This window comes from Salvelinus sp. IW2-2015, linkage group LG8 (assembly GCF_002910315.2).
Source record: "Salvelinus sp. IW2-2015 linkage group LG8, ASM291031v2, whole genome shotgun sequence".
NCBI classification, from domain to species: Eukaryota; Metazoa; Chordata; class Actinopteri; order Salmoniformes; family Salmonidae; genus Salvelinus; species Salvelinus sp. IW2-2015.
Window position 1 is genome coordinate 39567003 of NC_036848.1, and position 23296 is coordinate 39590298.

At 45.4% G+C, this 23296-nt stretch overlaps 2 protein-coding genes across 2 annotated transcripts in view; one reads left to right on the plus strand and one right to left on the minus strand.

Annotated features, from left to right (window-relative positions):
- The first annotated feature begins 48 nt into the window (after positions 1–48).
- LOC111967894 (chromobox protein homolog 7) lies at positions 49–6510 on the plus strand. Its single transcript, XM_023993328.2, has 6 exons — positions 49–566; positions 1612–1655; positions 1770–1835; positions 1993–2059; positions 2684–3017; positions 3709–6510. Exons 1-6 carry the CDS (start codon positions 498–500, stop codon positions 3906–3908), a joined length of 780 nt encoding a protein of 259 aa, XP_023849096.1. The 5' UTR covers positions 49–497; the 3' UTR covers positions 3909–6510.
- An 896-nt stretch (positions 6511–7406) lies between these two features.
- LOC111968246 (histone acetyltransferase p300) overlaps positions 7407–23296 on the minus strand; it is a 50436-nt gene continuing 34546 nt past the window's right edge. Inside the window, exons 16-30 of the mRNA XM_070444919.1 lie at positions 23013–23131; positions 22642–22881; positions 21731–21819; positions 20770–20850; positions 20109–20165; positions 19903–19980; positions 19724–19791; positions 19441–19591; positions 18133–18279; positions 17737–18016; positions 17331–17498; positions 16939–17100; positions 14589–14870; positions 10386–13038; positions 7407–10212 (exon numbers count right to left, since the gene is read on the minus strand). Of these exons, the coding sequence (XP_070301020.1) occupies positions 9572–10212; positions 10386–13038; positions 14589–14870; positions 16939–17100; positions 17331–17498; positions 17737–18016; positions 18133–18279; positions 19441–19591; positions 19724–19791; positions 19903–19980; positions 20109–20165; positions 20770–20850; positions 21731–21819; positions 22642–22881; positions 23013–23131 (5216 nt within the window). The 3' untranslated portion in view covers positions 7407–9571. The remainder of the gene's footprint in view (positions 10213–10385; positions 13039–14588; positions 14871–16938; positions 17101–17330; positions 17499–17736; positions 18017–18132; positions 18280–19440; positions 19592–19723; positions 19792–19902; positions 19981–20108; positions 20166–20769; positions 20851–21730; positions 21820–22641; positions 22882–23012; positions 23132–23296) is intronic.

The window sequence follows — 23296 nt, forward strand, 5'->3', positions numbered from 1 at the left end:
GTTGTAATTTGGATGGAGAATAGAGCACATTTATAAGAAATTGGCCAAGGGTTGGCTACTTTATTTTCCTGCTACTGCTTGTGTCATCTGCGTGCGCGGACCCATGTTCCAGCGTTAGCTCCAGGCTCGAGCTGACAGCGTTGCTTTGGCGCTGTGGAACGAAGAGCGCGCCTAGGACGAGCTTTTGGAAGCACGGGGACGCGCCAAGCAGTGCAGATGTGTCGCAGATTTGAGAAGTCACTGTACATACGGAAATATCTGGTACAAGGAAGTGGAAGGGAGAAATTCAGCTCCAACTTAAACGAAAACAATGCTCAGTTTGTAGAGGGAGGGTTGGGGGAGGAGAAAACAGCAGTTTTTGAAACGCGACACGTAGATACTTGTCATAGCCTGTATACAGTTACTTTATAGCGGAGAGCTAAACTAACAGCACTTATTCTCGTTTGTACTGGATTAATCTATTTCAAAGAGCAGGCAGAACGTTCTGTTCTGGACCAATGGAGCTGTCAGCGATTGGTGAACAAGTGTTTGCTGTGGAATCAATAATCAAGAAAAGAGTTAGAAAGGTAAGGTATTCATATTGGGTTAAAAAACGCATGTAACAATGACAAGTGCGCAATTGGGAGAATATCCATTCTAGGGTAGCCTAGATCCAGTAAGGAACACAGCTGGCTATATTGAAAAGCACTTACCAGTAGCCTATTTATATCCAGTATCCACTGAATATAAACGTATAAGGGGGCGTGAGTGTGGGGAGTGTATACCTTTAACATAAAGTGGAGCGTGTTGCCATTGCGTTACAGTATAGTCAGGGTGCCAGCTGTCTATCCTAAGAATGTGAACCAGAATAATCATATCGGAACCGAAACCTTGCCTTCAGTCCTGTACGTTGCCAGAATAATAGCCCGCGGGTTGTACAGTTACGCTAATAGGCTATTGTGGATCTGTGAAGAGCTACGCAGTTTCGCGGAGGAAATTAGAAGTACAGGTTTGTGGGTTATTAGGGAGCAAAACGCGCCCCCCTTTTGACGCGCATCCATAGACGTGAATTAATGTATGCTACTAAGTCCTTGTAAGTGTTGGGTCTTTTAATATCGTATTTCGCACTGCATTAAAAGTGAACTCGATACGGTAAGTGCATGAGTCATTGTCAGTGCAGGCGCGCATCAACCGTTATTATAGCCATGCAGTCCCGTTACATAGGGAAAAACGTTGCATGCTGTCAAATATTGTGTTTGAATAATCAGTGTCCTACCCACACAATTTTATGTAATATGCTTTGTGTGTGTGTGTGTGGGGGGGGCTTGTGAGGATCCCAATTCTCTCCATACACTAGTGCGCTCATGTGCGATAACGTTATGCTATCTAGGAGCTGTCAATGTCGAGAAGCTATAGGATAACGTCATCTGGAATGAATTCCCGGTATTGACATGATGACATAGTTTAGATGAGAAGACATACATTTCCTGGATTTTCAAATGTTATTATAGGCTACCTATCTCTGTGCTTGGAGTGGAGACTGTAAGCATAGCAACATCATAATCAACATCCTCCCCCACACACTCTCTACTCTCTCTCATACTGGTGCTTGTCTCCAACTTTGTGTCACAGGGAAACGTGGAATATCTGTTGAAGTGGAAGGGATGGCCCCCCAAGTGAGTAGTATCACTATGACATCATTATATCCAGTAATTCAAGACAATGAGTCATGCAGAGTATTATTGGATGGATGAGGATGAGTAACCACGGTGATGTCTTTATCTGTACAGATACAGTACATGGGAACCAGAGGAGCACATCTTGGACCAGCGTCTGGTGCAGGCCTATGATGAGAAGTAAGTCCAAGAGACACTGCATGCTATAGAGCGCATTACGTAGAGGCCTTACCTAGCTAACGAATATCATAGTACTGATAACTGCACTGTAGTAGTACACAGTACTATCACAGTAAACTATACCTGTTTGTACTGACTGATCTTACCATTCCACCAGAGAGCAGAAGGACAGAGCCCTGGGGTACCGGAAGAGAGGACCCAAAGCTAAAAGGCTTCTACTACAGGTGGGATGGGTTCATGTTATATATAACTTCTCTGTCTGATTAGACTAGGGTTGCAAAGGATGGGTATATTACTGGAAACTTTAGAAGTTTTTGATATCTTTCAAAGATTTGATGTAATCTAACACAAGACATCTAGTGGCCTGTTTGGGTACTTCAGATAGTCACAGGTGTTTGTAATAATCTCTGGCCCTATCACATGTAAAATATATGATTCATTGAATAAGATGATTTATCTAAAAAATAGTTGTGAAAAAAGTAAATAGTTGGAAGAGCTGCAGAGTTAATTTAAAATAATGCCATTGTTGATAGCCCAATTAATGAAAAACTATTTTCTCTTGAACCATATTGTCTATCTACTAGAAATGAATGGACAATATGGACACAATATAAAAAATGCATACTGTATATGAATACATTTTTGTACAGTTATTCTAGTATAAATTACCAAAGTTATGTAGATTGCCATAGATTTTCTGTTAATTACCAAAATTACTAAAGATTCCGTTAACTTTGCAATCCTAGATGAGACAGATTAATAGGTTGGCATACTAAAAGTAAAGGGGAAATGATCTTGGACAAACACAACTGCTGTATAAGACATCTTTATTATTCTCCCCTCTGTAGAATACTATTTACAACATGGATCTCCGGAGCGCCCATAAGGCCCTAGAGAAACCTCAAGCTCGCCTACGTCTTTCCCTGACTCGCTCACTGGAGTCTGAGGCAGAGGACCCAACTTATGGGGCCTGTAGACGGAGCCTGCACCCCCGCCTGGCCCATCGCAAAAACAAACCCAGAAGATCACAGTTCATGTGCCTGGCCTCTTCCCCTGGCCCCCCTAACCCCACAAAGGACCCCACACATGATTGGGGAAGGAGGGAAGAGGAAGATGACATGGAGGAAACTCGACAGGAGCAGTCGGAGCGAGAGACAGAGATATGCAGCGGCATTCTGAATGGTAAGCGTGTTTGTCGGCCTATTCACCAAATGGGCCTAATTTTAAACCAGGACATTACTGTGTGTGTGTGTGTGTGTGTGTCAACTTCTTAGTCGGTACAGTACAGGAGGCCCCCTGGGCAGACAACCAGGAACATAAGCTCCCCGATCCCATCCAAACTGGCCACTGGCACAGCAAACAGACACAAGTAATGGCAAGGGAGAGGGTTGACAATGGGGTTTAATGTATGGCGCAGAACAATACATGCCAAACTTCCTGGTACAACACAGATAGTCTATGCATAGCCTACAGGCAAATGTTATTGGTCACATACACATGATTAGCAGATGTTATTGCGAGTGTAGCGAAATGCTTGTGCTTCTAGTTCCGACAGTGCAGCAATATCTAACAAGTAATATCTAACAATTCCACAACAAATAGCTAATACACACAAATCTAAGTAAGGAATGGATTAAGAATATATAAATATATGGATGAGCAATGTCAGTGCGGCATAGGCAAAGATGCAATAGATAGTCTAGAATACAGTATATACTCACCATACAGGCAATGTACAGTGCTCTTATCAATCTCGGGTCAGTTACTTCAGACTTGATGCAATCATAGCAATCTTACCCTCTTCCTTTCTCTTTCCCTCTCACCCCCTTTCTCCCTCTCCCACCCCACCCCCTTTCTCCCTCTCCTCCTTCAGGGCAGGATAGGGCAGAGGACTGGAGTTCTGTGATTGGCTCAGACGAAGTGACCTCGTCAGAGCGGTCTGCTGTTTGGAGCCCAGTGATTGGCCCAGGGGAGGTGACCGTGACTGACGTCACCATAAACTCTCTCACAGTGACTTTCAAAGAAGCCCTGGCAGCCAAAGGCTTCTTCAGAGGCTGGGGCTTAGAGTTCTAAAACACAGCAGCACACACAGACGAAACCTGGTCTGGGAACAGAATGAGAGAGATGGAAAGTGTGGCTCGAGTTATCTTTAAACTCTGTTTGGACTGTGTGACCGCTTATTCTCCTCATCCCTTTACCCTTCTTCCCTTTCTGGCTGTGTCATTGACCTCGGTCTACACTAACTTCCTATTTCATTCAATAGGCATACTGTAGTGTACAGTATATACTGACTACATTGAGATGGGCATACACTCCTACGTTGAGCTATACACAGTATACTGTATACCATATCCTTCTATACAACAGTTATTTTTCTGTACTGTTATTAGATAAACATGTGGCTTAGTAGAGTCTTGTGGTGATTTAGAAATCCTCTGCAAGATGACTTTATCTGCCCGCATGCCTTTCTCCTGTCCTCTCTGGGTACATACTGATACTCAAAACATTTTGGTGACCCACTAAAGCCCCGCACAACACATCCAGTGTAAACTAACCTTAAAAGTGGAACCAAAAACCTATATAAAAAAACAGACTTAGGAACAGTCTGTTCTTTTCTGAATTGCACTGTATTTACGTCATGTTGTTGATGTGTCATCTTTGTGGAATCTTCCTTGTCGCCTCCCATTGGTCAGTGCCTGTTTATCCCACTCCCAAGCCGAGACTGATGGGTCTTGTTACCGATGTTCCCTAAAAAAAAAATTGGCACTGAGCAAATGTCAGGTCTGCTGAGCGCAAACTTGAACATTGTGAAAATTCTGTGCAACTTCTGGCGCGCACTGAGGCTGTACCCGCTTTAAGTTACAGTTATAATAGTGGCCAAGTAGGCAACTGTGGCTATTTGATCGTAATGTAGGCCTACCAGAGTGGCCTACCATGAAGGAAAATGCATCCCATAACATTTTAACATGGAAATAGCTGTTCTATCTTTCAGCCTACAGTAGGAGTCAATGTGTGGTGTTCAATGTTGGCCTACATTCCACTTTTGAAAAAAACATGTAGTGATTGAAGTTAACCTGTTTATCCACTTGTCCTTCAGACAAGGAGGTGAATGAAAATGTTCTGTTGTTTGATGCAAGAAACCGCTTTACAAAATAACATTCATTATTATTCCCATACCATTATTACAGAGAATAAGGACAATTATGCTACCCTCTGCCTACTTAGCTTATTCAAGCCTTTCTCAAAATATAACACTGCCCCCCGAGTGGCACAGCAGTCTAAGGCACTGCATCTCAGGGCTTGAGGCGTCACTACAGACACCCTGGTTTGAATCCAGGCTGTATCACAACCGGCCGTGATTGAGAGTCCCATAGAGTGGCACACAATTGGCCTAGCGTCGTCCGGGTTTGGCCGCTGTAGGCCGTCATAAGAATTAGTTCTTAAATGACTTGCCTAGTTAAATAAAAGGTAAAAAAATATATATTATAATAATTAAGAAAAAAAAAATCTTGAAATGCACACGTTGTAGGAAGCAACCACTCCACCATTGCTGATGAGAAATTAGCTCTAACTGGGCTAATAACTCACTTACTTACGAGCAAAGAACATGAACAAACGTACACGTGGCTACATGCAGCTCTTGCTTTGATCTCAAAACAAGCGCATCTACTCGCGACCACTCATGCTGTAAACATAGTCGTTGGCACAGATCCATATATGGCAGTGGTCTATTTGCATATAGGGATACTGCAGCTCTGATTTGTTATGGCGCCCCGGTCTGTGTAGATTAGGGTATGGGCCTGAGTCGTGCCTGTCAATGCAATATAAACCTACTCCAATGCGCGCTGCCTACAATCAACTATTTAGCATAGTTAGTTTCGTTGAAAGGGGCTAATATTGCATTGATTTGATCACAATTCACACAGTAGAAGGAACCGTTGATAGTGTTAACCAAAGGGGAAAACTAGAAAGTTGAGTGAAATTCAATATCGTGCCTATCTGTGCAGGCTGATATTTCTTCTGTGCAGGAGTCCCAGRTGAGCACGCAGTTGAGAGTGATAATTGCTCGTGACTCAGTAAAATGATCTCCGTCTGCGACCATAATGCAGCGAGGAATTATGGAAGTGCCTGATGTTATTGTTTCTGTAGAGCTTTTACGGCTTGTACAAGCACGCACCCACCTTCACAACGCAACACTAGCAGCCCCGTTTTTGGATGTTTATTAATCTTATCCTTTGGGCTTGAAGTAAGAATGTTTCTTACACCTTAATTCCAAGGAGAGGAGAAAGACAGAAGGGTATTGTGTATTACTAGTCGTTATTTTTTATATATCAATCTGACAATGTAATTCAATGTATTTATTCTTCAAAGGAGAAACCTTGTGCATTAGTAAATACAGAGGAACTGAAATGTTTTTAATACTCTGTAGTTCTGATGACTAAACTATGTGCTGACGCTGTAGCCATGACAAGGCTCTTATTTTATATTATTGCCAAATGTGGTTTGTTGCTTCTGCTGCTGCTTAAATATTCACTGCTGAGCAAGGAACTGTTGCACTTTATGGCTCGTCTAATCAGAAAAGTAATGTAATAAATCCACAAAAACCATCGTCTATATTCTCCGTCAATGTCTGAGATTATTTCTATTGTACTCAAAATAAATGTGGCTCTTTTAATTGTTAATGTGTGATTTATTTCGTATTATACTGAACAAAAGTATAAACAATTTCAAAGATTTAGCTGAGTTATGAACTGTAAGGAAATCATAAGTTTAAATAAACTCATTAGGCCCTAATCTATGAATTTCACACGCCCTAATAGGCCCGGCAAATCAAAATGAGTTTTTCCCCACAAAATGGCTTTACTACAGATATAAATACTCCTCAGCACCACCCTCACCTGCAGGTGAAGAAGCTGGATGTGGAGGTCCTGGGCTGGCGTGGTTACACATGGTCTGCGGTTGATGCAGGTTGGACGTACTGCTAAATTCTCTAAAACAACGAAGGCGGTTTATGGTAGGGAAATGAACATTCAATTATCTGGCAATACCTCTGCTGGGCATTCCAGCGGTCAGCGTGCCAATTGCACGCTCCCTCAAAACATCTGTGGCATTGTATTGGGACAACGGCACATTTTAGTGGCCTATTATTATCCTCAGCACAAGGTGTAATGATCATGCTGTTTAATCAGCTTCTTGATATGCCACACCTGTCAGTCAGATGGATGGATTATCTTGACAAAGGGGAAATTGCTCACAAGGATGTGAAATATTTTTGTGCATATGGACAATTTGTGATCTTATTTCAGCTCATGAAACCAGCGCTTTACATGTTGCATTTATATTTTTGTTCAGTGTATTATTGGCTGTCATGGGCGAGATATGTGTTATCCGTCCCACCAATGTCTGATGGGTTGAGGGATGGGATTCAACCAATTTCATCATGTGATGGAAATGTAGCTAGTGAAATAAGCCATTTCAACATACAGCTATTTTTCCAATGGTACAAACATACTTTATTGTACAATTAAATTGGCAAAAAAAATAACCAAAATAACTTAAATAAGAAACCAATGAAAATGGAGCAACAGTTATTTATTTTTTGCTTCCTCTCAGCAAGCACCAAAGTATTGTAACAGAAAAGTGGTCAAAGATTCCATTTGAACACTAAACACAGTCTTAATTCCAGTTTCTTTAGGCAGAAAGAATAAGCAAAACAAAAGTTCAGTTGCCATGGTTTGTAGTGATTCAGTATGTATACAAGTGTACATTTCATCAAAATGGCATGATATACTCAAACAGCCCCAAAGAGGGCTGTGAATGACCGCAGTGTCATTTTACATCACCATTACATCTTCAATACAAAAAAAGTTTAATCTATTAATTCCTGTAGCTTCAAGTTTTATTTTCAAAAAAATAAAATTAAATAATATCTATATATAAAATACAAGCTTTCCTTGTTTTTTTATAAAATAAGTCTCAAGATATATTGCCACTTGTTTTTTTCCCCTCCCCCAAATCTCAACCTTTAGAGAAAAATAAGTGAACTTGTGAAATCTTGTGTAATTCTTTAATATGAGGCAAAATTATGAATTCATTTTCTGACCACAGTAATAAGCCTTCTCACGTTTTGTGCATGTGTTCATGTGAATGTGTTGGTGTTCACAGCAATCAAGATGTTATTTTGCAATATCCCCAGTTAAAAAAAAATATATACACAAAGGCTCATTGGTGCTCATGACCTACACCCCATACTGTACCTTTCAGAAATCAATACTTTTACATAGTTTGGGAGACCAGGTTGCTAGGAAACCAAATCGAGAAAATCAGCAGTAGAAAAAGAGTCTCTGCTCATCATAGGTCTGAAAGTCTGTACAGCGCAAATGTATGATTTTCATTTTATTATTACAAACAGTATTTCATTAAAGTCCAGTTTTTGTACAGTAATAACATTAAATTAAAACCAACAGTCAGGGTAAAAGAAGAGGGGCTAGTGACCAGGATGAGAGGGGAAGAGGGGCTTGTGACTAGGATGAGAGGGGAAGAAGAGGGGCTTGTGACTAGGATGCGAGGGGAAGGGTAGCATCATTGACAAAAGTTAAAAGTTCCTAGGAAAGCCCTTCACACCTTCCCCATATCCCCTTCATGTTTCAGTTCATGAGGGTATATACACACACTACATGGAGCCATCCATCAATCCTCCAAATCAGCTGGCAACATCAGTAGTAAGTTTCTCATCCATCGTCCTGTTTTTAAGTGTAGGGGTAAAGGGGAGTGTAGGACAGGGTTACCCAAACTCTGTCCTGGGCCCCCCCCCGGGTGCACATTTTGGTTTTGCCCTAGCACATCAGTTGCTTCAAATAATCAAAGCTTGATGATGAGTTGGTTATTTGAATCAGCCGTTTACTGCTAGGGCAAAAACCAAAACATGAACCCGGGAGGGGGGAAACCCTGGCGTAGAAGATCTGGGCGTCCAACGACCCGAGATGCTCACAGACAATCCTAGAAGGCGATCAGCCAGCCCCTGCTCACCTCCCCAGCAATAATGTTTCGGTTTCACTTGGATCCCTAACAAAATCAGGAAAAAAATACACTTGCCCTTCTTTCAACCCTCTCGGTTTTTGGACAGTCATTAACAAAAATATATTCTTCTATTTGAATTGTAGCAGTTGCAAAGTACATCTGCCCCCCCACCCCCCCAAAAAAGATATGACATTTGTTTGTAGATCCAGCAAAAATAATATTGATAATTATAATAAAAAAACACTTCTCTGCAAAACAGATACAATCATGACTGGTTTTATGGAGGAAAACCGAACGATAGAAAGGTCCATTGTATTAACTCACTGTAATTTTTCCACCACATTGAAAATCTTAAAAATACTTGTAAAAAATAAAAAGCAAAAAAATTCAGTCCCCAAAAATATTACTTGTGTCATATACTAAGGAAGAACTCTCACGTCCAGAAACCCCTTACACCTTATGTACACAATTGGCAAAAATGTTATATATATATATATATATATATATAACATAAACAGCAATAACTTACCATTCGTTTAATTTATTCATTTATTGACTTGTAGATTTAACGTTGCATCTCCCATAGGAAGTTGAGTTCTTTTCATTTATACATCAGAAAAATATTAAATAAAAATAACTTCAAAAACTGCCATCCCCCTTCCAGCCAGACCCATGAGGACAGTTCTTCAGAGCACTGAGACAGAAGTAGTAGTAGGCTACATAATGTCTAAACTGTTGTGGTTGTTTGTCCCCAGGTCCTGGTGGTTATTACCCAACATGTCTGACTGCCCTGGGCCATGCAAGCCTCCCATCCCACTTATCTGGGACATCATAGCACTCGGGTCCGAACCAAACGTACCCGGGTCCCCAGAGTTAGCCTGCTGCTGTTGTTGCTGTGACAATTGTTGTGGGTTTTGGGGGGCCACCATACCAGGGTGGTGCTGGGAGAGATGACCCGGGTGCGGAGAGCCTGTCTGGGTCTGGGGGGAGATGCGGTGAGGGGAGGGCTGGGGCTGCATGCGTGGCGAGGGGCTGGAGTGGGGCGGCTGGGACTGTGGCCGAGGGGAGGGCTGAGGGGAACGCACCTGGTTACTGAGGGACTGACCGCCCAGAGCCTGGCCCTGGAGGTGGGGGTGTGGGGACTGGGCCATCTGCTGCTGGGGGCTCATAGGACTGCCGTGCTGGGCAGGCGAGCCCCCTCCTAGGTGCTGCTGCTGGAGTAGTCTCTGGTGAAGGGCCTGCTGGAGCATGGCATGGGAAGACTGGGGCTGACCACCTTGGCCTTGCTGGGGACCCTGCTGCCCCTGTTGGAGCTGCCCAGGCCCCCCACCCCCATCCTGCTGTTGCTGTTGCTGTTCTGGAGGTGGGGGTGTGGGGACTGGGCCATCTGCTGCTGGGGGCTCATAGGACTGCCGTGCTGGGCAGGCGAGCCCCCTCCTAGGTGCTGCTGCTGGAGTAGTCTCTGGTGAAGGGCCTGCTGGAGCATGGCATGGGAAGACTGGGGCTGACCACCTTGGCCTTGCTGGGGACCCTGCTGCCCCTGTTGGAGCTGCCCAGGCCCCCCACCCCCATCCTGCTGTTGCTGTTGCTGTTGCTGTTGTTGCTGCTGCTGCTGTTGCATCTGGTGCTGTAGCCTCTGTTGCAGGGCTGTGGCTACCTGCTGGGACATTGTTCCAGGGTAGCCCTGTCCTTGTTGGCCCGGCCCTGGACCGGGCTGGGGCCCCTGGGGGCCTCCCCCACCCTGCTGCGGCCCTCCCCCGCCACCAGGCTGGGTCTGGCCAGGTTGACCAGGCTGGCCCTGATGCATGAAGCCCTGCTGGCCCTGACCCTGCTGCTGTTGTTGGGGGGGCTGGGGCTGCTGGAACTGACCATTGTTACTCATCTGTTGTTGCTGCTGCTGTTGGAGGTGCCTTCTCATCAGAATCTCTCTGAACTGGGGAGTCATGTTGGACATGGGGGTGCCTTGGCCTGGCATACTGCCTTGTTGTTGTTGTTGTTGTTGTTGTTGTAGTGCTGCCATTTGCTGCTGTTGCTGCAGACTCCCAGGCAGGAGGGGGCGCTGCTGCTGCTGCTGTAACTGCTGTAGCTGAGCCATAGTGGACATATTTACTCCTCCGCCTGCCTGGCCCATGTTCATCCCTGGCTGGGCTACTCCGGGGTTTACGTTCACCTGCTGACCATCCATGACCACCTGGTTACCCCCAGGGCCCATTCCTGCCCCACCAGGGGCCCCCTGGAACCGCACGCCTCCGGGCCCCCCTCCTCCCGGGGCCCCCGGCACCCCTGGACCTCCCTGGTATCGGGCAGCTCGCTGCTTGATGAAGGCAGCCATGAGGAGGGGGTTGGAGCGGAGGATATTGAGGACCTGTTGATGCTGGCCGGGGGAGCTGGGGGAACGGAGGGTACGCAGGAGGTCCTGTAGAGCTGCCTGAGGGAGGTTCCCTGTCCCCACCATTGCCGCCGCCGCCCCAGCCACGCCGCCTTGAACTCCCATCAACCCCATTAACCCCCCTTGCCCTGCCTGCTGTTGTTGCTGGGGCTGACCTTGCTGTTGCTGCTGCTGTTGTTGTTGCTGGGCAAGCTGCCGCTGCTGCTGTTGCTGGGCAAGCTGCTGTTGTTGCTGCAGTGTCAGGTGACCCATCTGTCCCATCATGCCTTGCCTCTGCTGGGGTGCCATCCCACCCGGGCCGCCCCACTGCTGTTGGTTAGGATTCTGGAGTGGGGCCTGCTGCTGGAGCTGAACCTGGGGAGAGAGCTGCGACTGGGGGCCGCCTTGCTGCTGCATGCCTCCTTGCTGCTGCATGCCTCCTTGCTGCTGCATGCCTCCTTGCTGCTGCATGCCTCCTTGCTGCTGCATGCCTCCTTGCTGCTGCATGCCTCCTTGCTGCTGCATGCCTCCTTGCTGCTGCATGCCTCCTTGCCCCACCACCATCCCCTGCTGCTCCATATGAGTCCTCCCTGCCACACCCTGGCCCTGGGGAGCCATCCCCTGGGGCCCTGCAATGCCTGCTCCTGGGTGGGCCATGCCTTGCATCTGGGCCTGGGGGTTCTGGTGGTGGGGGTGAGGGGGCTGGTGGGGGTGAGGGGGTATCATGCCTCCACCCTGGGCCGCCTGCTGCCTTTGGAGGATCTGGGCTTGAGCCTGGGCCATCTGACGCTGTGTCTCTGCCACACGCTGAATCTTCAACGCTATCTCCACCGCTGCCGGAGGAGGCCCCTGTTGCTGCTGCTGCCCCTGGGACATGGAGCCCTGGCCGGGGTTTGCCTGCTGCTGTGGAGGTGTGGCTGGGCCCAGACCGGGTTTGCCCAGGGACTGGTGGAGGGGAGAGGCACCTGGAGGTCTGGGGGTGTAAGGGGGAAGACCTCCTGGGTGCTTCATCTGCTGGACATTTGGAGACTGGCCCTGCTGCTGCTGTTGGAGCTGTTGTTGGACCATCTGTTGCTGCTGAGGAGAGTTCATCATTACCCCTCCACTATGCTGCATCTGCTGCTGGAACTGGTGGTGCATGTGGTGCTGCTGGGGAATGCCGCCCTGCTGCTGTAACTGCTGCTGTTGCCCTGGGGGGCCCTGACCCATTCCCTGCTGGGGTCCGAGAGGCATGTTCCCCTGGGTGGGGGTCTGAGGCGTGGGGGGCTGTGTGCCCACGGACATGGGGGTACTGGGCCCTGTGGTGCTGTTTCCCGGGGACGGTAGCCCACCGTTGCCCCCCGGTCCCGGAGGTGGCTGACCCACCCTCTGCATACTGGCCATCCTCCTCCGCAGCATCTGGGCCTGCTGGAGCCGATGCTGGAGCTGCTGCTGCCTCAGCTTGTGCTTGATGTTCAGACAGAACGGTACGGGACACTTGTTCTCCTGGCAGTGCTTGGCGTGGTAGCAGCACAGGGCGATGAGTTGCTTGCAGATGGGGCAGCCGCCGTTGGTRTTGCGCTTGCAACCTTTSGTYTGCTGCACCACYCGCTTCATCTTCTGGCAGGACGGCAGGCTGCAGTTGGCYTTGCGACACTGGCAGGCGTGYACCAGAGACTGGATGCAGCGCTGGATGCTGAGGCGGCGCGAGTCTCCAGGGTTGGCGATGGACGAAGCGGCCGAGTTGTTGCTCTCGTCATCCAGGCCCAGACCCAGCTTCTCCATCTTGTGAATGTGCCCCTTAGAGTTGTAGCAGGTGATGCACAGGTCATAGTCCTGGGACAGAGAGAGGAGAAAGTAGCATATAGGTGTTGGTTACACCACACTTTACTTATCATCCCCTTATTAGAATTACCCTAAAACAAATCTTAGTTTGACTTTTCAGCCAGTTACTCTTCTATACCCTCCTAGCCCACTCTATACCCATCCAACCCCATCCAATCCCCCTCCCCAGAGCCGGATGATACATTTAACCATTTTGCTCAATAACAATATATTTTTTTAAATGTATAAACAGGTACTGTATCATAAGTGTAAACATCTTTCCTACCTAACGCAGTCTCTTCTGTGAGCTGCTCCACACTACAACCAGTTGTGAGCTGCTCCACACTACAACCAGTTGTGAGCTGCTCCACACTACAACCAGTTGTGAGCTGCTCCACACTACAACCAGTTGTGAGCTGCTCCTCACTACAACCAGTTGTGAGCTGCTCCACACTACAACCAGTTGTGAGCTGCGTGCTTTTGCTGCCTGACAGTTGATATTTTGCTCAAACTAAGCTGTGTATGGGCGCGTGTAATCATTTATCTACATAACGAACTGACAGCTTTGGGAATTAATATTTTTTCCCCCATCAATTACATAGCCTAGATTGAAAAAAGCATTATTACAACATTGTTTTCACAGGCCCAGTGAATGGTTTTCACTGACGTGGATGAATGAATGGCCCAGAGGGATAACAAAACCTCCCAGCGGGAAGGCCCACAGGTAGCCCTGTATGTCCAGTCCTGCAATGAGTAGATGGGAGAGGCCGGACTTGCAATGTGTCGAGTGTCTCAAATAGTCCTATTTTAGCGTTCGGCAACGCAGATGCTCGTTGACGAGAGCGAGCAGTTTGGATGCAATAATTGAATAACGTACTCGTTATTATGCAACTCTCCCGCACACAGTGAGGCCAGTTTGCTTTCCCTGTAAGCTACATACTACACCACCTGAGGAAGTGGGAACTCAAAATACATTAGCTAGATTACTTTCATGTCCTACAAAAAAAACGTTCCATCTGTAGGCCTAGGCTACTTGATGTATTCAATGTGAATGGCATGCTACGCTCCACAGGTGCATCGTCTCTAAACCATATTAGCCTCGCGCCACGCTGCTATGTAAAGTGGTGTCATTTGCTCAATATTGAGAAATAAATGTTACTCACAGAAAGCTTACACTCTCCTCTCTTTAACAATTAAACAGTAGTTGCTTTAAAAACTGTTTTTCCCGCAATTGCAATGTATATGCTTGCGCTTATCAGCATACAGCTCTCCCTCATGCACAGATGGGAAAAGGGGGAGTGAGGTCGGGCAGCAAAACAGGGATAGGGCACTTTAATTGCAGGGAATCAGGATAATGCACATTACTGTTGACCAAACAGTGGTTTTAGTAACCCACTAAAAAAGTACACGCAGGAACATTGTGTAGCCTAATCATTGAAAATTACAGACTTAAACACGTGTTGTAAGAGGAAGGCAATGTTGGTGTTAAATTTTCTGTTTATCGTCCCAGCTCTTCTCTTCCTCCACCCCTCCACCCCTCTAACCTGAACCCTAACCCTCACCTCGCAGACGGTGCAGTGGTAGCGTGTCTCCACGTGGCCCTTGCACTCGTTGCAGGTGTAGACGAAGCGGTCCTGGCTCTGGTTGTGGAGCTCCACCAGCATGCACATGGAGCTCCACTTGGACCTGCGCAGCGAGCTGAACTCTAGGTGTTTGTCGCGGGCCAGGGTGAGAAAGGCGTCGCGCCCGTCCATCAGGTCGCAGGCCATCAGGCCGTCGGGGTCCGTGATGGGGCCCAGCGTGTTGGACATAGGCGCCGCTATCAGACGGATCACAAAGAATACCTGGCGAGGAGAGAGCGGAACAGAGTTAAGGGAGAAGATATTTTGACCTGTTTTATTTTATGTGTTGTGTATATGTTGTCTGTCAAAGGTCATTTTAACTTGATTGTACAATAGAGGGCACTATATGTTGGGGTCATGGGTCACATGTACAGTTGAAGTCAGAAGTTCACATACACCTTAGTCAAATACATTTAAACTCAGTTTTTCCACAATTCCTGACATTTAATCCTAATACAAATTCCCTGTCTTAGGTCAGTTAGGATCACCACTTTATTTTATGAATGTGAAATGTCAGAATAATAGTAGACAATGATTTCAGCTTTTAATTCTTTCATCACATTCCCAGTGGGTCAGAAGTTTACAGCCTTCCACAAGCTTCCCACAATAAGTTGGGTGAATTTTGGCCCATTCCTCCTGACAGAGCTGGTGTAACTGAGTCAGGTTTGTAAGCCTCCTTGCTCGCACACGCTTTTTCAGTTCTGCCCACAAATGTTCTATAGGATTGAGGTCAGGGCTTTGTGATGGCCACTCCAATACCTTCACTTTGTTGTCCTTGAGCCTTTTTGACACAACTTTGGAAGTTTGCTTGGGGTCATTGTCCATTTGGAAGACTAATTTGCAACCAAGCTTTAACTTCCTGACTGATGTCTTCAGATGTTGTTTCAAAATATCCACATAATTTTCCTTCCTCATGATGCCATCTATTTTGTTTAGTGCACCAGTCCCTCCTGCAGCAAAGCACCCCCACAACATGATGCTGCCACACCCGTGCGTCACGGTTGGGATGGTGTTCTTCGGCTTGCAAGCCTCCCCCTTTTTCCTCCAAACATAACGATGGTCATTATGTCCAAACAGTTCTATTTTTGTTTAAATCAGACCAGAGGACATTTCTCCAAAAAGTACAACCTTTGTCCTCATGTGCAGTTGCAAACCATAGTCTGGATTTTTTATGGCGGTTTTGTAGCAGTGGCTTCTTCCTTGCTGAACTGCCTTTCAGGTTGTCGATATAAGACTTGTTTTTACTGTGGATATAYATACTTTTGTACCTGTTTCCTCCAGCATCTTCACAAGGTCCTTTGCTGTGGTTCTGGGATTGATTTGCACTTCTCGCTCCAAAGTACATTCATCTCTAGGAGACAGAATGCGTCTCTTTCCTGAGCGGTATGACGACTGCGTGGTCCCATGGTGTTTATACTTGCGTACTATTGTTTGTACAGATGAATGTGGTACCTTCAGGCGTTTGGAAATTGCTCCCAAGGATGAACCAGACTTGTGGAGGTCTATAATTTTTTTTCTGAGGTCTTGGCTGATTTCTTCTGATTTTCCCATGTCAAGCAAAGAGGCACTGAGTTTGAAGGTAGGCCTTGAAATACATCCACAGGTACACCTCCAATTGACTCAAATTATGTCAATTAGCCTATCAGAAGCTTCTAAAGCATGACATAATTTTCTAGAATTTCCCAAGCTGTTTAAAGGTACAGTCAACCTAGTGTATGTAAACCTCTGACCCACTGGAATTGTGATCAGTGAAATAATCTGTCTGTAAACAATTGTTGGAAAAATTGTGTCATGCACAAAGTAGATGTCCAAACCAACTTGCCAACACTATAGTTTTAACAAGAAATGTGTGGAGTGGTTGAAAAACAAGTTTTAATTACTCCAACCTAAGTGTATGTAAACTTCCGACTTCAACTGTATATAGATAGCACATGAAAGGTTAGCACAGGTGAGAGAGGGCATACAGGTCTTACCATATCACAGAACATTTTACCTCTACACCTTTTCTATGCAAATATTTTTATTGGAACTAAACCATTTATCTTTTGTATGCTCAATAAATGGGAACTTCACCGGAAAAGAGTTAACGTTTGGAAAACAATTTCGGCTCTCTCCTGTGCCATGAGCTTTTTATAGGAAATCGCCACTACAACGGTCTTAGTGGAAAGTGTTTTTAGGTTGTGAAAGTGACTCGTTCAGATATTAAACCTGATTCTCACCAATTTACTACATAATGTTTGCAACTTATGTTCAGAAATACAATAAAAACACGCAAGTCACTCCCTCCTACCTCTTTGTGCTTCTCCATGCTGGCGTAGAGTTTCTGAGAGAGGTCATTGGACACGTTGGGCAAGCCTGGCTTCTTTTTATTGGCTCGGCTCATGCTGCTCTTATTCTTAGAAGTCTTCTTGGTGTTCTTCTTCTTGGCGTTCTTGCTGTCGCCCTTCGTGGCCTGGAGGTGAATTACACACACCACAGTAGTAACCATTTTTATTTACAACCAATGTAGAAATGCAATTCATACAAAAATCTATTCAACATTTTGTATTAAGTGAAACGTAAAAACAGAATCAAATTATCACACTGATTGAAAGAGATCAAATGAAATCACATCAAAACAAACCCAAAGATCCATATGAACACACTGCAATGTACCTTGTGGTAAATGTCCATCCCACTTACATCTATGCTCTCGTTGGAAGTGCTGTTTTCCTCTCTCTTCCTCTCCTCCTCCTCCTGCTCCAGCTCCTTGATGCTCTCCTCCAGCACGTTGGGCCAGAAGTCCCCCTCAAAGTACGGCAGCTCCTTGGCACTTGTCAGACGGTCCTCTGTGGCCTGCTTGAAGATGTCCTGAGTGAGGGACAGAAAGATATTAAACCCAGATTTAAGAAACACTCCACTCGTCCTGCTTTATGTAACAAATGTGTAACACCACTTCAAGTTGTCACAACATGAACAGTGATAAAATGGTGCTTCTCAGAGGCCAATCCATGACTGTCCTTGTGCGCTCAACCCTCCACTTACCGATGAAGACAATTTATAACAATTCTAACTTTGACCCCCGCAAGGACCCCTCAAGCCTCTTTACCTTGAAGTCATGCACGATGCGCTCTGCCACAGCCTTGTCCAGCATCTTCCTATACCACTCCTGAAGCCTCTTGGGCTTGGGGATCTTCTGGTCCATAGGGTGACAGTGGAAGATGTAGTCGTCCCCTTCACTAGGTGGGCACGCCCAGATGTGACCCGTCGTGTACCCCAGCTTCTTGACATACTCCAGGTAGCCAATGAGAATCTCATGGTAGACACCCGTCCTCAGAGAACGAGGCTGGAAGAAGTGAACACTGTCCAGGTACGAGATGTACACGCGTCTGGGGGAGAGAGAGAGGAAGATGGAGAGAGCAAGGATGAGGTCCAGTCCTTTGGGCATTAACATAAAAATGCTCCCCACGGAGTTGAGAAAATGTACCCTTCAAATAACTATCACCTCTGATTGGGAGGAGGACAGTCCGAGCCGTACTCCTGTACATGCATGCCGAAGAAGCAGACGTCAGCTCCATCGATGTCCTCAAACGCAAACAGGGCTTTCGTTCTGTATGGAAATGACTCACACATCTCCCCAGTGTCCACAAACCTGGAGAGAGACACGAGACGTCTGATGCTAGAATGAAAGCATGCATGCATACTAACAGGGTTGGTAGGTTACGTTCTAAATGTAATCCGTTAGTTTCTAGTTGCAAAATCATCAGTAACGTAACTTTTGGGTTACTCAAACTCAGTAATGTAATTGATTACTTTCACTTACTTTTCAATTACTTTCCCCTTAAGAGGCATTAGAAGACAAAAAGGATCCATCAAACGCATTTGGTGTGTCATCATAGTGGTCTCTGACTTGTGGTCAGACTTGCTCAGGTGAAACAAACTTAAGTCCAATGCAACGGTTCTCAATATTAAATCATTTCTAGGTAACAATTAAGTACCAAAATGTACTTCTTAGAAAGAACAATTACTCATGCAAAAATGTTGCTAGGACTGTCGGAGTGGTCCGAGTTGGGAGGGGAAACTAGCTATTGGCAGAGAGGTTTGGAACTCTTATTGTTCTATTAACCAATTTACCACCTGGTGATGTCACAGGCAGGCCAAAAGGCTGACATTTCAGGCTCTTTTCAAAACAGCTCTTACACAGAAAGGCTATTAATAATTTTACAATTTGACCATATTATTCAAATCTCAGTGTGGAAATATAAAAAACACAAGAAAATCACCTTTTTGACTGCACTGGGCATTAATTTGCACCTTTTTTCCAATGCTAAATTGAATGTCATTTTTCTCTCAAAGGTGACATAACGTATTTTTTCCCACAAACATCCTTTCTGAATTTAAAAGTAATCCAAGTAGAAATCTAGTTTTTCCAAAAGTATCCAAAGTGACTACAATATTTTTGATAATCAGATTACATGTAATCAGTTACTCCCCAACCCTGCATTCCAATATATTTATATATTCACCATCTTTCATCATTCAGAGTTACTGCTTCTCCATCTACCATGCTCTGGTCTCAAACTCTTTCTACCTTGCAATTCTGAAACGGACCCCCCCCCCCTCAAATTCTGAGATTAAAAAAAGGTGATGCAATCCTCTCAGATTTACAATGCCTAGGGGTAGTGGCTAGGGGTTGATTTGGGATTCAACAAATGACTACATTAACCCCACTCGTTCTGCCTCTTATCCCTTTCTCCTGTTCTACTTCAGGGAAACACGCTTACTATTCCCCCCAGTGGTGCATGTCCCTTACCTGGACTTCATGCCTGGTTTGACCTCTACCACCTTGTCAGAGACGTGGACCACTCGGATGGTGACGTCACCCGACTCAGGGTGGCTCTGACGCTTCAGGTAGTCATTCACTCTAGTCTCCAAATAACAGCCTAGCTTAGTGTGGGGCAACCCTGGAGAGAGGGAGATAAGCTTAATTACAAATAAGCTAGGTAAAGAAGGGAGGAACTACGTCAAATGGAGACGGGTAAGTAATATTTAGGGTTAAAAAGTTTAATTTTAATTTGAAAGACATCGGTACTTACTTTTGGCAGCATACTTGTTCTCTCTCCGTGTCTTATTCAACTTCTTTAAGCAGCCATCACAATTAAAACTGGTGGGTGAAACAGTTAATTAGCGTCAGTAGAGATGCCAGAACCTTCTAATAAGACTAACTGCTTCCTCTCTTCTGGTTACAGGGAACAAGGCATGCAGACAGACTTACCCTAACGGCCAGATAGTGTCGTTGTGCAGGACACAGATCTGGTGCATCTTACGTCCGCAGTCCATACATTCCACAAGTCTGCAGAGAGGAACGAGAGAGAAATAAATCAGACTGCTTACGTCGCCACAACTACATTGCGCTCACAATGCAATCACAACTTAAATTAAATTACTCAACAAGATATATACTTCCAACGGTGGACTTACAATTCAGGGTCCAGTGTGTCATTCTTCTTCTTCTCAAACTGATCTTTACCGATGGAACTGAAATTAGAAAGAGGAAATATAACACCCATACCGCAACAATAGCAACCAGGCCACCCCCAGTTAAAAAGCCTCATGAAAAAAAAATACGTTGAAAGGGTAAGGTGGATGAACCCCAGTCTAACCAACCAATAAAATACAGCTCAATAAACTCCAAATGACAATCAAGGTGAAAGCATAGGATTCTCTGGCAGGGCTCTCGTCCAAAATTTCATATAAAGTTTAAGACTCATTTAATATTTGGCCTGATTTTCAAATATGCAGTGTTTTCATCCCAATTTTGATTTACTGAAGAGGTGCTGCAGAACAAATGTAAGCCAATAGAGGAAAACCACAGTCTACGAGAGGTGAGACAAACAATAACTGCGACTGTAGAGATGTACAATAAAACCAAATCAACTACTGTAGGAGAGAGAATACCACAGAAATGGAAGGAAGACATTCACAATAACAGCAAATGGAGGTACTTTAAAGCTGATATGAGGGAGAAGCTTGGCATATGAGGAGTCAAATAAAAGCCTAAAAATAAAAGAATAAAATAAAGTTTACGTTAAACCAAAAGAAAAGTTGAGGGAAGGCTAGTGGAGGGTAACGTTCTACTCACGTCGGAGGCTGGGAGGGGTCGTCTCCCAGGGACACGTTGTCCCCCTGGATTTCGTTGAAGCACTTCTCACAGAAGTGGTACCTGCCAGCAAGAAGCCCAAATTTTGGTGAACTACACCATTCCCCAACAGCACAGCCAATCACAGAGAAGGCACGGAGAGGCAGCCACCAATCAAGGCATGACAGGGTGGGAGCAAGCACGCAGGCACACAGGAGACAGGAGGAGCGCAGAGCAGGCAGGGCAGGTGTCGTCGTCAGAACAGCCAATCATGATTCAGGATAGAAGGGAAAGGGGGAGGGATAGGTGGGGTTTGGAGGCGCATGATTGGACCAGACAAAAAGCAAGCCAATGCAGATGTCACAAGCATTGACGACACAGGGAGAGGGCAGAAAGGGTTGGTTGGAGGAATGATTTGAATGGTGAGGAGAGAAGGAGAGGACAAGACAACATCCAGGACAACAGAGCAGAAGGCCAAGGCAAAGCACAGATTAGCGTTTTGGGCAGGAGAAGATGAGCAAAACCATCACAGCTACATATACAGCAGTGACAGAATCAACTGGAGGGGAAGGAAGGGGAAGCCTGGGACAATGCAGATACTGAACAGATAGATGAACAGCGACACAGACAATTGTTCTATTATAGAGCTCATTTTAAAGTGGATCCTTTCTTATTTTCAGTCAAGTATCAGTGCTGTCACAAATAATATTTGTGAATGTACATATTCGTACCTGATCACAGCCTACAGCTTTTGTTAGAAATTGAAGTTTGAAGAAATGTCCAGAAAGGCAGTAAAAAAGGACCGACTTAAAATGTAATTGCGTTAAGCACATGGATATTAAAATGGGGAAAAACGTGGCAAACCATTTATTCCCAGAGAAACACAAAATTCAACATACAGTCATTATGACATTGATCACCGTGTGTGTGGGTGTGTGAGACACACACTCGGCTCCCTTTCTACCTGTTCTGGTAGCTGAAGTAGGCCGCGTCCCGGGGTATAGTGCACAGCTGCTTCCCATAGCAGCACAACGTCTGGGGAGAAAACTCCAACTGAAGGAGGGAAAAAATGCAGGAAAGAGAGAAAGTTTGATGATAAATTAACACTTCTTTAATCCCCAAATTAACTTTCAAAAGAGATTAGTAGTAATATAATAATAACGTTATTTGTATAACGCTTTTCAATACAGGTAACAAAGTGATTCACATAAAATAACAAAAGTACTAACAAAGAAACAAAAGACAGGGGGAAGGACAATGAACAAAGATTACTAATTAAAAATCATACAATAAAGCATCTTTATGTTCAGTAGTGCCAGGAGTTGTACCGGACCATCCAAACAGGGAAAACTCTGGGCCCAATTCATGATAATGACACACCAATAGACACTAAAGGACAAAGACGATCGCTATATCACTATCTAGAGCTTCTTCACCAGCCAAAAACAATCCATTTTCATGGAGGCAATTTGGTTAGGCCAAAGGAATGTGCCAGTCCTGGATCACATGGCCCTTCAGGCTCATAGTCACAGTACATGACAACAGCTGTTCGGACTTATGGTCCTTCTGAGGGGCTTAACCCTGACATCCACACCACTTCTCTCATTTTCATAAAAAGGAGTCACTCCGGTCATCCCTGTGGACCGCTTAGCACATTCATGAGCAAAGTCATAAATAGCTGTAAGTTTATGTTCAATATTAAGTGTTGAAATGTAATATGGCGATGTTATGCCAACGATGAAATTAACCATCCCTCGTCTCCATGCACAGAATTGGATGTGAAACTAGCAATGCAATAACCACATCTAGCTGGAAACTATACGTCACACACACACACAGCTGAATACCAACCAGACACACACACACCCATCTCACCTTCCTGCCGCAGCAGTAGCCCAGGCTGACCATGACGGGGTCTATCTCAGCCTCGAACACCTCGGCCAGCTTGGAGCAGTACTTGTAGACGCGGGACGTCTTGCGGTTGTACAGCCATGCGTTGTTCAACATGACCCAGATGTCGTCCACGTACTGCCAGGGTTCCTGGTACTGACCAGTGTCCAGCTTACGCTTTATAGTGGACAGGTCCATGGGGGTCTTCACTATGTCAAAGTAGTCCTGGAGAGGGATATGGTCAAGTCAAGTTCCCTTTATTATTTGACAAGTGGGAAATTTGTGTGTAAAAAGTACATATCTTTTTAATAGAACATTAAAACCAGACTAAAACAGTGTGAATATTCAGTACATACAGGTATGCCCAGTAGATGAGGGTCCACAGGCTGTCTGAAGGGCAGAGACTCTGGGTCCTGGCGATACAGAGACTCCAGGGTAGGCATCAAGGCCTGGCGCAGCTCCTCTGGCTTGAAGACTGAGATAGGTGGGAGGAGAAGAGGAGGAGAGGAGGAGGAGAAGGGGTAGAGAGGTTAGGGTTGAAGTTGGATTCAGAAACCGACTATAACTCCGCAAGAACATTACCACAGAGATTGTGTATAGAGACGTTCAACTTGTACATAGTACATATGCCGTCACAGAA